This window comes from Geotrypetes seraphini, chromosome 4 (genome assembly GCF_902459505.1).
Source record: "Geotrypetes seraphini chromosome 4, aGeoSer1.1, whole genome shotgun sequence".
Classification (NCBI taxonomy): Eukaryota; Metazoa; Chordata; class Amphibia; order Gymnophiona; family Dermophiidae; genus Geotrypetes; species Geotrypetes seraphini.
Genome location: NC_047087.1, coordinates 71,470,530 through 71,485,786, shown reverse-complemented (window position 1 = coordinate 71,485,786; position 15,257 = coordinate 71,470,530). Strand labels below are relative to the sequence as shown.

At 41.2% G+C, this 15,257-nt stretch overlaps 1 protein-coding gene across 1 annotated transcript in view; it reads right to left on the bottom strand.

Annotated features, from left to right (window-relative positions):
- TMPRSS15 (transmembrane serine protease 15) overlaps window positions 1–15,257 on the bottom strand; it is a 306,859-nt gene that overhangs the window by 12,634 nt on the left and 278,968 nt on the right. Inside the window, exons 24-26 of the mRNA XM_033942905.1 lie at window positions 2,565–2,614; window positions 2,217–2,391; window positions 151–332 (exon numbers count right to left, since the gene is read on the bottom strand). Of these exons, the coding sequence (XP_033798796.1) occupies window positions 151–332; window positions 2,217–2,391; window positions 2,565–2,614 (407 nt within the window). The remainder of the gene's footprint in view (window positions 1–150; window positions 333–2,216; window positions 2,392–2,564; window positions 2,615–15,257) is intronic.

Genomic DNA, 15,257 nt, shown 5'->3' with positions numbered 1-15,257 from the left:
GATGAGTCTGCATGAATATTTATTTTGGACATCCTGAAAATTTGACTGGCTCTGGGGTTCCCATGACAGGGTTGGAAAATCCCATGTTAGGAAATCACAAAATTGGTTTCTTTTATTCCAGACATACTTAGAGCGCAGTTGTATTTTTACCTGTGTAATTCACTTTCTGCTCAAGATGCATCAGTATGATGTCACTGTCTTTTGTCCTTTTATTGTAGTGTGGATTGATGATGATTTGATCAATTACCCGGATAACTGCTGGGGTACTGGTCAGGTTCAACTGGGAGTGCAAGCCCAGCACTGCCTTCCACTGCGCTGGTTGAGAATTCCGTCTGTGAAATGCAGAGAAACCTCAAGGTTCATCTGTGATCAAACAGAGGGCTTGACTCATTTTAGATGTTTTTATTTGCACTAATATTGGATCCCTCAACACAGCATATAATTTGTATTTTCTGTCTGATGAAGTGGGATAGTGCACTCTAATTAGAGAGCACTTAAGGTTTTCTAACTATGCCACAGACCTGAAGTTTGCAGAACCTGGAATTATCAGTGGGTTCCTGGAACACAGCCAAGACAGAATGATTTATTTTACAGTGCTAAAACAACAATACAATTATGGGACAGCAATTACCTTGAATATTATGATTCTTTAAACAGCTAACTTAAAATCTACCCTGCAATTAGTCAGTAGCTCTCTGGCACTGGTAGTTAAGGAGTCTGCTTAAAGGGCATGGATTGAGAAAACTGTTTTCTTACCACCTAAGCCATAAAGATCAAAAGATAATAATAAAGAGGCTGAATAAGTTCTGTAAGGGTGAAAGAACCCAAATGCCTAAATAACAGGGGAGGGAGGGGCAGTAAACAAGATTTACTTCACATACTCTGATGCCATTTCATTTGAAGGCAATGAACTTTTGCTTGCCAGGAGAAATCTAGAGAACTGGATTTGTAAACAGTATGCTTTAAAACATGTAGAATTCTCTCAGCTAATGGGTAGAAGCTGCACATAAAACATGTTGATTGTCATTAAGGAGGCAATTTTACAATCGAATGCACCTGTCAATAGTGTCTGCATACTTTTCCTTGTCAGCCCAATATGGCTATCATTGAAGATGTCTCTGTCTACCTATGGCAGCAGTACAGTAGGTCTAAATACAGAGAGCCCACATACGAGTATAGAAACATAGAAACATAGAAACATAGAAATAGACGGCAGATAAGGGCCACGGCCCATCCAGTCTGCCCACTTCAATGACCCTCCCCTACCTTTCTCTGTGAAGAGAACCCACATGTCGATCCCATTTTGTCTTAAAATCGGGCACGCTGCTGGCCTCAATCACCTTAAGTGGAAGGCCATTCCAGCGATCCACCACTCTCTCGGTGAAAAAGTACTTTCTGGTGTCACCATGCAGCTTACCTCCCCTGAGTTTCCATGGATGCCCTCTTGTAGCCGTGGGACCTTTGAAAAAGAAGATATCTTCTTCCACCTCGATACGGCCCGTGAGATATTTGAACGTCTCGATCATGTCTCCCCTCTCTCTGCGTTCCTAGAGAGAGTATAGCCGCAACCTATCCAGCCGTTCCTCGTAAAACCTTCTAGGGCAGTTCTTCCCAAACTTATCCTAGGGAGCTCCTAGCCTGTCAGGCTTTCAGGATACCCACAATAACTGTGCATACGATAACTTTCATCCCGAGTACATGCAAATCTCTATTATGTCTATTCAGTACTGATATCCTGAAAACCTGATCGACTAGAATTCACCTAGAGAAGTGATTTCCAAACCTGGTCCTCAAGGCATCCCAGCCTGTTAGGTTTACGGGATATCCACAATGAATATCCATGACAGAGATTTATATACACTGCTTCCACCGCATTCAAATCTTTTACATGAATATTCATTGTGGAAACCCTGAAAACCTGACTAGCTGGGGCGTCTTCAGGACCATGTTTTGGAACCACTGCCCTAGAAATATATTGTTCCTGGTTATTTCACCCAATTTCAAATCCTGCTTTTGAACGTTGAATAGATAGCTAGGGTTTTCTCATGGAACCTCTTACAAAATGTAGATGTGACAGGGAAGATCTTCATCTTTGCTTATCACTTCCTCACTAGTTTTTGGATGTAATTGGGTTTTATGTTCCATTATTCCATCATATAAGATCAGAACAAAGAATTTCCTGTGCTTTTGAAAAGAAGGAAGTGGTTGAACCTTACCCATATACGCAATGAGCTGCTGACAGGAGCCACTCTTTGCTAAGAAGGGAAGCTCCACAGGTTGGCCTTCCATTGTAATAGAGGGAAACGATCCATGGCCATGCTCCTTCAGTCGCATCACTTCCACCAACAATCTTAGAGCTGGTCTTGGGAATTATGAGCCTTTTCCCACATGCTTCATTGGAGAAAGAAAGATTTTTATGAAAAGGTTACAGATGCAGTATACCCCTTCTTGTTTATTATCTACCATTAATACATCACATAAGAACATCAAAGGTTTCCTAGTATGGTAGGCTGCATAGGGTGAAAAGAAAGAGTATTGGATTACTAACAAGAAAATTTACTCACATTTATTATTGCACTGCAGATGAATCACTGAGTATTTGAGACACTGGTCACTGGAAGAGAAGGTTGACTGTCAATCCGCATTATATTTGGTATCCAGAGATTTACAATAGCCTAGCTAATATCCAGGAAAGAAACATGTCCCTGCACAAAACAAATGAGACTATAAATTTTCCCCTTCCCACCCCTCATTTGATAGAATATCCCAAAGTCCACTTACATAGATATACAATCTATGATGCAGTTACCACTCTAGCAATAAACAGAAATTGTCTAACCAAGTGGTCCAAAGAATAATAAACAATAGGCTAATGCAATAACTCCCACTATTAAGTTGTAGGGTCCCTCGGTCATTTCTTTGATACTCTGAATCTACGATACTTTAGTATTCCATCCACCCTAGTGAGTTCAAATAACACAATGCAACATGGTTTTTGTTCCTGGGCAGTAAGTATAATTTCCTAATTGCTCATGCCTAAAGCGTAAAGAAAAAGTCTGTTATTTCCATAAAACTTTGCTTTTGTGACCAGGATAGTCAAATTTTGCAATTTACTTATTTAAAATGTGAAAATGCCAAATTTTCATCTTTTCATTCGTATAAAGTTATAAAAAAGCAACTTATGAGTCACAATTAACATGTATTTATATTGAAGTTATATAAAGATGACCACAGAACATTTAGAAGTAAACAGTTTTTTTGAGATGTGCAATTATATTGTAAGTTGCATTCACAAATCAGCCTCCAGATGTAGTCTCCCATCATGTTCTCATTATATTGTCCTAGTGATGCTCGAAGTCCAGCATATCGTAGCAGAAGCATTCACCTTGCTCCTCTGAGTATGCTTCCATGTTCTGCTTGAATGTCTCAAAATGAGCATCAAGGATATGGACTTTGAGAGACATCCTACAGCCCATTTTACTGTAATTCACCAGATTCTCAACCAGAGTATGAATGGGCACAGCCGCTGACCCTCAAGCCTTGCATTGAAGAATGTTGGTGTAAAAGGACTGAGGTTTAGACAAGTACTAAAGAACAATATAGGGATGGTACATGTGGTTAACTGTGGGAATAGCAACAAATTATGTCTCTTGTCATTCTCTATGCAGGATCTTGGGTTAACCCTCTAATTCCTGCCAGAGGTCTTTATTTCCAGGTGACTTTATACTCAGGGTAAGGTCATTCCAATACCTTTCTCCTTGTCAGAAGTTCATTTTGTACAACATAGCCTGATTTTCTGTGGTATCACATCCTTGTTTGCTGTCATTTCTCCACTAAAGAACACAGCTTTAAAAGTATAGTCTATTTAGATTCCTTATCTTCAACTTCTCTTGCACTCCCCCTAGTAAGTGGAGTATGGGTTTCTGTTTGGTTATCTGCCTCCACACCCTGGATGACATTCACTCTTCACTGAGTCACCTCTCATGTCATCTTCCACCCTGGCTGATAACCAAAGGAAACAAAACAATACTGGTGTCTAAAGTCTCCCAGCATTCCTGAATTAACCATGCAACTTATCTGATTAATCAGTGCTCGCTTATTACTTTCTCCAGTACTACTCTAATTATAATACAAACAGAGAACTGGAAACTTTCCACAGTCCCTTTACTCTCTATGCTCTACTGGATTTCCCTTCTGTGAACAGTTCTCTGGTAACTCTATCCATTCTCCTTATGCAGAATCACACATGGTTTGTAGTACCATGTGTCATCCATGGATCCTTCCTAAATCAGTCAGACTTTCTCCCTTCAGGTTTCAGGCTCAGACAGTTCAGGCACATCCCTTCTTCTCCTCATCAAGTTCACCTGTTTTTATCTAGGGGTTGAGAAACTTCCAGACTCATCCCTGGTTACTTCAGGAAACTGTTGGGACCTATCTCTTCTCTGAGCATAAGGTTCTATCTCTTACATCATTTTCTTAGGTGATTCCATGCCAGGTTTTCCCTAGATTCCCAGCATTTCCAAAGATCAACCTCCAAGCCTCCTGGGAAGTGTAGTTCTCACTGAACACTAGCCTGACCTTTGTTAGTCCTCCTTCTGGAAACAGAGCTCCCCCCAGTGGACTTTGAGCATATCTCAGCCCTGTGGACACTGCATTGTTTGATAGGCCCCTTTGCCTATTACACTAGTTACCTTCTTGGGAAATTCCTTGAACTCCAGGATCTTCTTTATCTGTGGTCCAACAAAGACACCAGCTTTGACCATTACCTCAGATAGATTAGGGAAGATGTCTTGAAGGTACTTGAAGGCTGCCAACTCCTTATCTAGAGATCTGACAAATTGTTTCATTAGACCCCACTTGATGTGCAGTGGTGGCATCAATACCTTTTGGGGGTCCACCAGTGGTTTCCATTTGATATTGTTTCTCTCCACAGAGAATTTGGTCCGCTGTGGTCTGTCTGCCTTTGGTAATGCACCTTTGTGTTCCTGCTGTCCCAAAGAAAATGTTAATAGGGAAACTTGATAAAACCGCCTTGGAGACCCATTAGGAATGCCATCATTATGAAGTATCTGATGACCTTCCAGCCGTATTCATACTTTAAGGCATCTAGTAAGATCTTGATGCTGTTGTAATCCTCTTTGAGATGCACTGAGTGAGTCAGTGGAAGAGATTGGTACTTATTCCCGTTATGGGGCAGCATAGCTTTAATGCTCCTTGATGAGCTGTCAGTGAAGAGACACCATTTATTTATTTATTTATTGGTTACAGGCAATTCCAACTGCCTCACACAGACTTGTTACATTGTGGCAGAAGCAGTCCATCTTGATGGGAGAAGAAGGTGGAAAAAGCTTTGTGACACTTCCCCTGATCTGTGACTTGAACACTTTCATCCAATAAGTTCCACTGCTTGAGCCTAGACGCCAAAAGTTGGGCATTGGACTTGGTGAGACCAAGATCTCTGATCAAGTTGTTGAGGTCTTTATGGTTTGGATAGTATGGGTTTCTCTCACCACTGATATTGTAAACTGAATCAACAACGTCTCCCTCACTCTCTGACTTGCTGGGTTCTTATCAAATTCTTGGGATAGCAAACTTCATGGCTCTCTTTTTCCCTCTGTACCATCCTATAGAAGAACAAAATGAAATTCTGGTAATGAAAACAATAAATTTATTTCACCTATGATACATGTGTACCTGATTCTCGCATATATTTTCACATACGTGTACAAGATGCTCGCATATATTTCATGTATGATATATTTTCAAATAATGTTGAAAATTTTAAAATTTAAATATTTTTCAAAATTAAACATTTTAAGAAATTTTGTAGTCGAAAGTTCTGAAACAAGATTGCCTTACCTCCCAGAGTTTTGTGGCAGAGGTTTGTCTTGATCACCAACAGGCAAGACAAAATATGCCTTGTAGGCATCACACATCTTAGTAGATGCTTCTATGAAGTACTTTTTCCTTTGTTTTCATAAACTGGCCTCATACATAGGAAAATGCATCTGCTGAATGTTTGCAGACTCTGGATGCTATCTAAAACAATGTAGATATCTTACCACTTAGGCAGTTGGAACTGAACTGAGCTGGTGGGCTTAAGATCTATATAGTTATAGTATACCACTATTTATATTGATGGAAAGTTCTAGAAAGTTCCTGGAGTTACTCTAAGGGGCCCTTTTATTAAGGCTTATGGCCAACATTAGTGCAGCAGGCACCTACCATCAATTTAGCATCAAAAAAGCATAGCTTGTAGATGTGTCTGCCAAGATGCAGGTTCCTGCCCACATGTGCTGCAGTAACAGCACATCTGAAAAGCCCTCACCACTTGCTTTTTTGCAGTTGGTAAAGGCTCCTGCCCTAACCTAGTGGTAAGAATTGCTGCACCACTTTATCACTAGAACATAAGAATTGCCGCTGCTGGGTCAGACCAGTGGTCCATCGTGCTCAGCAGTCCGCTCCCACGGCAGCCCTCAAGTCAAAGACCAGTGCCCTAACTGAAACTAGCCCTATCTGAGTACGTTCTGGTTCAGCAGGAACTTGTCTAACTTTGTCTTGAATCCCTGGAGGGTGTTTTCCCCTATAACAGCCTCCAGAAGAGCGTTCCAGTTTTCTGCCACTTTCTGGGTGAAGAAGTACTTTCTTATGTTTGTACGGAATCTATCCCATTTTAACTTTAGAGAGCGCCCTCTTGTTCTCTCTACCTTGGAGAAGGTGAACAACCTGTCTTTATCTACTAAGTCTACTCCCTTCATTATCCTGAATGTTTCGATCATGTCCCCGGCTTGGTTTTTTTCATACTGTTCAGTTGCTTGGCCCCTTTTCTAAATGGACTGTATTTCAGTATGAGGAGGTTCCTGATGAAGGATTATTTCAGAAACTGATGCTCAGTTGAACCAACATTGCCTTTTGCAGATTGACAGCAATATGAACTGAAACAATCAATTTGCCCTCTTTGGAAGTTTTACGACTTGATTCCAACGTTTCACATGGAGATAAGTCCTTTCCTTTATATTGGTAGAGCTGCACAGACATTGTTTTTCAAAGTGGATTGCACATTTTTCACTCTTTATTACTTGCACATTAGAAGACTCTATGATGGTGTAGTGCATTGAGCTTTGTTTCAATCACAGGTTGAAGTATTAAACGCCTTTGAGTTTGTCTGACTTTTCAATCTATACTGAGGGCTTCTCACTAAATTTAAAATATTGTTTTGGGAGGTTTATTCTTCTCTTGAGTTTTTTTGCGCAACCCACCTTGTCAAACTTTGAATCCTTTAGGAACTATTTTTTCACTAGTATTTAAGGTGTTCCAAATTGTGGGTTTAGTCTATTTGATTCCACAACTTTATCACAGCACGCTGGTGCATTGTGACAAAATATTCCTTCCTCTGCCCCTTACTGTCCACAGCCTTACTGACTGAATTTCTGAGTGGTAAATCTTTTTTTTTTTTTTTTTTTTACTGCAATGGCAAGTGTGGTGCACCTCCAGAACTGGCAATACCCTACTGCACCTTGGTAAAAGGTCCCCTTTGTTTACTTAGCTTGGAATCAATCTGGAATATTCTGCAAAAAAGGTACATTTCAAAATATCAATGTCCTGGTCACAAAAGCAAAATTTGAGAATGATAGCCATTTTCTATACTTATGTGGCATAGGCAATTATGAAAAAAAACACTTATTACCCAGGAACAAAAAAATAATTGTTGCATAGTGTAATTACTTTCCTGTATAACAGTAATAATTAGAAGTATATAGTATTTTCTCTAAAGGCACAAAATGAAAAAAAAAAAATAGTACATTTAGCCTTAAGAATTTTTAATTTTACACAGGCAGAAGCTCTAGACTTTTATTTTGATGCTTTGTCCTTTTCAAAAAGGCAGATAGTGATGAATACAATGAAAGATTGCCTTAAGAGATACTAAAAATAATTGGTAATATTTGAAGAAGCATAGTTTAATAAAAAAAAAAAATCCTCATTCATATTACACACCTTTCTTTTTCAAACTTTCAGTACATTGACCACTAGATGGCAACATAACCTAAAGAATAGGGAGGGCTAAATTAAAGAATTGGCCAGTTCATTTAGCAGGCTACTGCTGAAAATTTAATGCTGGACAGCTATATTACTCACTTGAACAAAATCCGTCCAACCTGTTTTATTGTACATTTTAAATATGTAAGCATGGGCAGGTAGAAAATTTTCATTTTATGTCATTTCTTGTTCATTTACTGGAATTTGTGTTTTATTTGGGTTGAAGACAGATAAGCTGTTGGGGGTGGATGAGGGAGGTTGAAAGAAGGATCAGATATGGAGGGATGGAAGAAGGTTTGGGTGGGAGGGGAAAAATCAAAAATCAAACTAATAAAAGGACTAAATCAAAGGATTGAATGGTGTGCGTTTTATTAGTTTGATTTTTATGTTTTCTGAGCTTAAGTCTGGGTGTCATTTTGGAGCCTTCAGTGCACGGAGCTGGAGAGAGTAAGAACATTGGAAATTTCCCTGACACAGCCACTTGATGGCGAAACAAGATCCTTGTTGGAAGAAAGAACTGCCTTTTCTTCACTGCAACATTGTGGACTAGCTGGGGCGCTGTACCATCATGATCATCAGCGAGGCTGAATGCAACGGTCTGTGAGAAGTTTGTCAGCTTGTGAAGATAAGTTCAGCATTGTTTCTTCTTTGATTGTTTTCCCTGTGCACTATGGTGTTAGGTACCCATTTTGAAAGTTGCATTTTGCCTTTTGTGGAGTTTTTTTGCCTAAGAGACAGAAATTGAATGGCTTGTAGCCTGATGGGTTGCCGTCTGACATCGAAAGCATATTGAATGCAGTTGAGGCTCTTTCTCCACTATTTTTAAATGTGCTTCAGTGGGTAACTCCAGCACTTGGCTAATAGCATTGTTTGGATTTTGATATTTAAATGTCTCTATCATATCTCCCCTCTCCCGCCTTTCCTCCAAAGTATACAGATTGAGATCTTTAAGTCTGTCCCCATACGCCTTATAATGAAGACCACATACCACTTAATAGCCTTCCTCTAGACCGACCCCATCCTTTTTATATCTTTTTGAAGGTGCAGCATCCAGAATTGTATACAATATTCTAAATGAGGTCTCACCAAAGTCTTATACAGGGGCATCAATACCTCCATTTTCCTACTAGCCATACCTCTCCATATGCACCCTAGCATCCTTCTAGCTTTTGCCGTCACTTTTCAACCTGTTTGGCCACCTTAAGATCATCACATACAATCACACCCAAGTCCCGCTCTTCTGTCATGCACATAAGTTATTCATCCCCTAAACTTAAGCAAACAAGAGCTCCATTGACATCAGGTGAAGTAAGGACAACAGTGGAAAATTTCCCAAACAAATCAACTGTTCTGCTCAAACATACTAACTCTCAAACACTCAATGAACAAGTAACAGCCAACAGAAGCATCAAAGGAGCTCTGGAAGTACCCCTGTAGATGCTAAATCATATTCTACATCATGATTCAGGGCCCAAAGGGCTGACTGGCATCCAAGATATAACCTGGAGAAGCATAACAGAATGAGACAGTAGGAAGGAGAAGGAGAAGGAAGGACAGGGCGGGAGCCTAGAATGATACTCCTATCTACTGGAAAAGATATTATCAAGGTAAGGACATAATCTCTTTTTCCAGTGCAATAGGTGTGTCATTCTAGACAAGCAGGCAGGTAAGGCTAGACGCAGGGTACTGGTCTTTGACCTAAGGGCCACTGCGTGAGCGGACTGCTGGACACGATGAACCACAGGTCTGACCCAGCAGCAGCAATTCTTATGTTCATCTATATCGTCAAACAGGCTTTTGAATCATATGTATCATTATGTTGCTGAACAAATTGTTTTCACAAACAGTAGTGCATTGTTTTTATATTTTTATACATTTTTTAACATTTTTTTCCACTCCATGTTTTTGTTTTGGTTTCTCCAGCTATAGTGTGGAACATAGGTCTTTCTTTTTGTTATTGTTCTGTTATACTACAAACTATAGACATCGTCTCAGTGCTGCGTAGCTTTTAGCTTGAATTTGCCGAGGTCCACTGAGTAGCCAGGAAGATGCCTTTGGCCTACTTGAGTGATGCCTCAAGAAACTGTGTTTATCCAAGTCAAGAACAGTACCTCAGGCACTGTACGTAAAAGAGGTCACGCTTGTGGAGTCAAAATGTCTGGAACAAAAAGCACTGGGGGGTGGGGGGGTCAAAGTTTCTTACAAGAACTAAATATAAGGAACCTCTTGGGAAGTGAGAAGTTATCTGGTGACAGCTGGATCTAAGCTGCCAGTGCTTCAGAGTTCATCAGCTCGTAAAACCTCTCAGCACCTAGCAGATCGTCTCTGCACTATTCTGCATTTCCCAAGAGATGAATCCCTCAGAGTGTGCCAGACAGCCTGCATCTGATGCACTCCCAGGTCCCAAGAAAAAGTTGCACTGCTCATCTCCATTGCATGCATCTTTTGCCATCTCCTCCATGAGCTCTCTTACTCCAGGAACCAAGGGAGGAACTTGCTTCACTGGCCAGGTTGAAACTGTTTCAGTTTTTGTATTGGTAGGAATAAATAGTCAGTCCAAGTTGTGAGCCTAGGATTCTAGGTATGAGTTTCCTCTAACTTCCCTGACAAGTATTCACTGCTTTGGCCACGGTGGTAACAGCTCCGATGCTCATAGGATTCTTATGAGCGTCAGAGCTGTTACCGCCGCGGTTGGCGTTAAAAACCATCCTACGGTTTTGTAAAAGGGGGGAAGGAAGTAATCTGCTGCTAATAAACAAGTGATTTTATTTTTGTAATGCATGGGCTTGTGCCTGTTACTTGTTAGTATAACAGGGGCTGTGAGTTCGGATCCAGGAATCATGGAACTTATGATATTTTCTAAAGTCTAGAAGTGCTGATTAAAGCAGAGTGCACATCCCTAAGTGCAATGTCCTTTAGGAGGCGGTGTGATCTGTTTTGTCCCCACAGATGCTACCAATCAATTACTCTGAATCACAATGAAAGGGATGGTATGGTTCAACCTCCTCTAAATGCCTTCTATATCAGTCGTGTTTACGGTCCTCAGAAGTGCCACCAAATGTTCAATAGACTTTCATAACAGTTGGCTTTATGCACCCTGTCGTCATCGGGTCGCTAATTTAATGGTATGAAATCTTTAATGGTATGAGATCTTTAGATCACATACCGGGTGACCACGTCGTGAGTAATGAGTTAAATTGAGGGATTGTGCCCTGAGGAAACCCCTTAAGGGTGAAACATGTTGGCGACTTTATCCCTCTTGGTCTACCACTCAAGTTAAGTACCATTTACTTTATCACTTAGTTGAACTGACAGTTTTATCTAACTTATTGAAATTGATTGCTCAAGACCAATCAATTACTGACATTAATTGGCACCAATTAGGATTTGCACACACATCTGGCTGCACACCATTCTATAATCATAGGCGCTAAATCCCATAGTGTGCAATCTAAAAGGGATGTGCCCAATTGGAGGGGCATGGGCAGGTCAGGGGCATTTCAAAAAGTTGCATGCTGCGTTATAGAATACTAGGTCTTTGTGTCTAACTTGGACACTGGGATACACCAGGTTTCAGCAAGCCTAAATCTGGCGCCCAGAGCTAAGTGCTATTCTTTAAAGGGTACGTGTCCTTTATAGAGAAATACATTGCCAATCTTTTCCAGTGGCTATTTTTGAGTGCCATTTAGAGAATTCCCCCATGTGTCTGTCCCATGTATTTCTGAATTCTTCCATGGTTTTGGATTCTACCATCTTTTACTTTCCAGGTGTCCATCACTCATTCTGTGATAAAGTATTTTATCTCTTTCCTTTTCATTTTATCTTCCATTAGCTTTGCACAATGACCCCCCCATATCCTTGAACTCTTTATCCTAAGGAAAATACTAGCTGTTGATATATGCTAGATATTTCAATGTCTATATCACAGCTTCTCTTCCCTTGAATTCCATCTGAAAACTTGGTTATTTTCAAAATTGTAAATCCCACTGCTGCCTTCAGGGTACCTAAGGGGAGGTGCCCAGTTATAAACATGCCCCCTACAGGTCCATTGGAGAATGACAATATTCAAGAAAGGCAAGATCTGGAGGGTTGTAGATTGTAAGCTCTTCCGAGCAGGGACTGTCTATAAATGTCAAAATGTACAGCACGGTGTACGCTTTTTAGCACTATATAAGTGATAAGTAGCAGTAGTAGTAGGGTCACACTACTGCCTCTGGGCCAATACAAGAGGTTTTGACAGTATATTTTAGTTATCTTAACCAGAACACATTTCTGTAGATAACAGCAGTCTATCCAACATTATGTAGTGCCTTATCAGGCAACAGGTTTCCAAACAGTGAGAGTGTGAGAGTATTCAAGTATGTGATATGAGCATGCCCCAGTGCATCAGGCCCACAGCAGCTGGCTCAAGGTGTGGAAACTGATTTAATTTCATGCATGATTTTATTGCCTGCCTCTTTCCACTAAAATACTATATAGAGTGGGTTACAATATACTATAATCTAACCCCCCAAGCCCTCCCATAATCCTTTCTACTTAAAACAATGATTTCCTTTATCATCTAAATCAAATACAATAATATTCTTATACTTTTTTTTTTCAAATGTTTCCTAAAGCTCCCATAATCTTGAAGATTCTTCAAATCAACAGGGAGCTTATTGCACAGCTCTGGAAATGTCCCTTGCATTCTAATTCTTTAACTGAGGGCAATTCTAGGTTCTACACATTATTAGAATGCAGCTGTCTTTATGAACCCACGTTTTAAAATTAACTCTCAGATAATCAGAACCTATTCTCTAAATAAATGTAAAAACAATTTCAATACACAGCATCTTTTACACACATTCTTCTTCCTTCACATATCAAAGAACTGGTAGCAGCCAAGTTGTGGCAGTGTGTGCATGTGTGTAGTTGGGTGGGTCCTGCAGAGGAAGAAGGCATGTAACTGAAAATCAGCAAAAAAGATGAATGATACGGTGAGAAAATTCATCACCATTCCTGCCACCATGGATAACTTAAGGAAACCATCTCCAGGTCATTCTTTAAGGAGAGAGGGAAGAATCAGAGTATGAATGAGCACAACCACTGATCCTCAAGCCTTGCATTGAATAATGCTAGTGAAGAAGGATTAAGGTTGAGATAGACACTAAAGAATGGCACAGGATGGGAACGGTGGTGAATTTTGTCACACTGTCATTTTCTATGACTTGAACCCTACATGAGTGAAATATGAATGGGCATCAACAGTACAGAGTCTATGTCTAGATTCCATGGCTTACAAATGAGATTGTGATGATCAGGGCCGGATTAACCAATAGACCCAGTAGGCACGTGTCTAGGGCCTAAAATGGTCAGGGGGGCCTGATGAAGGAGGCCCTCCCCATTTGGCAATGTACCCCCACCCAATCAGCAACACAGCCCCCCGATCGGCAACGCGGCCCCCCCGATCAGCAACGTGGGCCTCCCCATCGACAGAAAGTAATACAAACAAGCAATGTGGGTAAGAAAGGCAAGTGGAACTGTAATTTTGCAAGCTTTACTGCTTGCCCAAAGCTTCCCTCTGATGCAGCTTCCTGTTTCCGCCTGGGCGCGTTAGAGGGAAGCTTTGGGCAAGCAGCACTGCTTGCAAAATTACAGTTCCCCTTGACTTTCTTACTCGCGTTGCTCGTATGTATTACTTTCCATCGATGGGGGGGCTCGTATTGCCGAATGGGGGGGCCCGTGTTGCCGATCAGGGGGGGGCTGCGTTGCTGATCGGGGGGGCCATGTTGCTGATCGATGCTTGGGGGGGCGTCGCCGTTCTAAAATAAAAAAAAATAGGAGTGAAAGGTGAGTGGTGAGATGGGCCTGGGGTGGAGGGAAAGAGAGAAGGGGGCAAGGCAGAGCAGGGCAGATGATGGATGTGGGGAGAAAGGGACAGGGCAGGACAGATGATGGAAGTGAGGAGAAGGGAGACAGAAGGGAGCAGGGCAGATTATGGATGTGGGGAGAAGGGAGAGAGAAGGGAGCAGGGCACATTATGGATATGGGGAGAAGGGAGCCAAAAGGGAGCAGGGCAGATGATGGATGTGGGGAGAAGGGAGACAGAAGGGAGCAGGGCAGATTATGGATGTGGTAAGAAGGGAGACAAAAGGGAGCAGGGCAGATGATGGATGTGGGAAGAAAGGGGCAGGGCAAGACAAATGATGGAAGTGGGGAGACGGGAGACAGAAGGGAGCAGGGTAAATGATGGAAATGGGGAGAACTTGTGCCCAGCCCTCACCTCATCACCACTGCTACTGCATTCCCACATGCTGGATGGGGGGGGGGGGGGGAAGAAGATAGAGTTAGTGAGATAGTGGAGGGGTGAAGGAAAGGAGTGCCAAGCTGTGAGTAGACACAGTGATAAGAGGGAAACTGAGGGCTGAATAGTAAGAAAGAATTAAATTTAGACAGAAGCAGAAAATAGAGAAGAAAGACCAGAGAAGAAAAGGAAAGGGAAGAGAGAGGAGAGAGATGCCAAAGAAAGGGGAAGGACACAGAGATATCACATCCGAGTGATGGAAATGAGAAGAGAGATGCTAAAAACCACAGGGGGGGAGGGAAGGAGAGATAGAAGGAGAGAGATGCCAGACTATGAGGGGAACAGAGGGAAGGTGATGGATCTCAGACCAAGGGGGGAGGGGTCAGGAGCAGAGATGGCAGAGGGAGACAAACATTTTCTGGAAGAGGCAGGCAGTGGATGGAAGGAAGAGAATGATGAGAAGATGAAGAAAGCAGAAACCAGACAACAAAGGTAGGAAAAAATTTATTTATTTATTTTTGCTTTAGAATAAGGTATTATTGTAGCTGTGTTGAAAATTGTTTAATAGAAAATGGAAATAAGATGATACTGTTTATTGAACTAATTTTAATACATTTTTTACAAATTCAGAGATCATAACTCCTTTCCTCAGGTCAGGACAGAGATACTGTAACAGCAGTATAGTTTACTGATCTGAAGAAAGATGGGCACTAAATTTTCTTCCCGCTATGCCCCTTGCCTCCTACCCAAATGCAAAATATAAATTGGTGGGCTTCCCAAAACCCTGCCAGCTGAAGATCTCTTCCTCTAGGAAGGAAGGGGAGTTTTGTTCAGAGATGTTTGGAGGTTGCATAGAAGAAAAACTGTATACTGGCACTGGTATGGTAATCTTTGTTTGTTTTGAATTTTAAAATAAAAGAAATAAAGTGGAAATAAA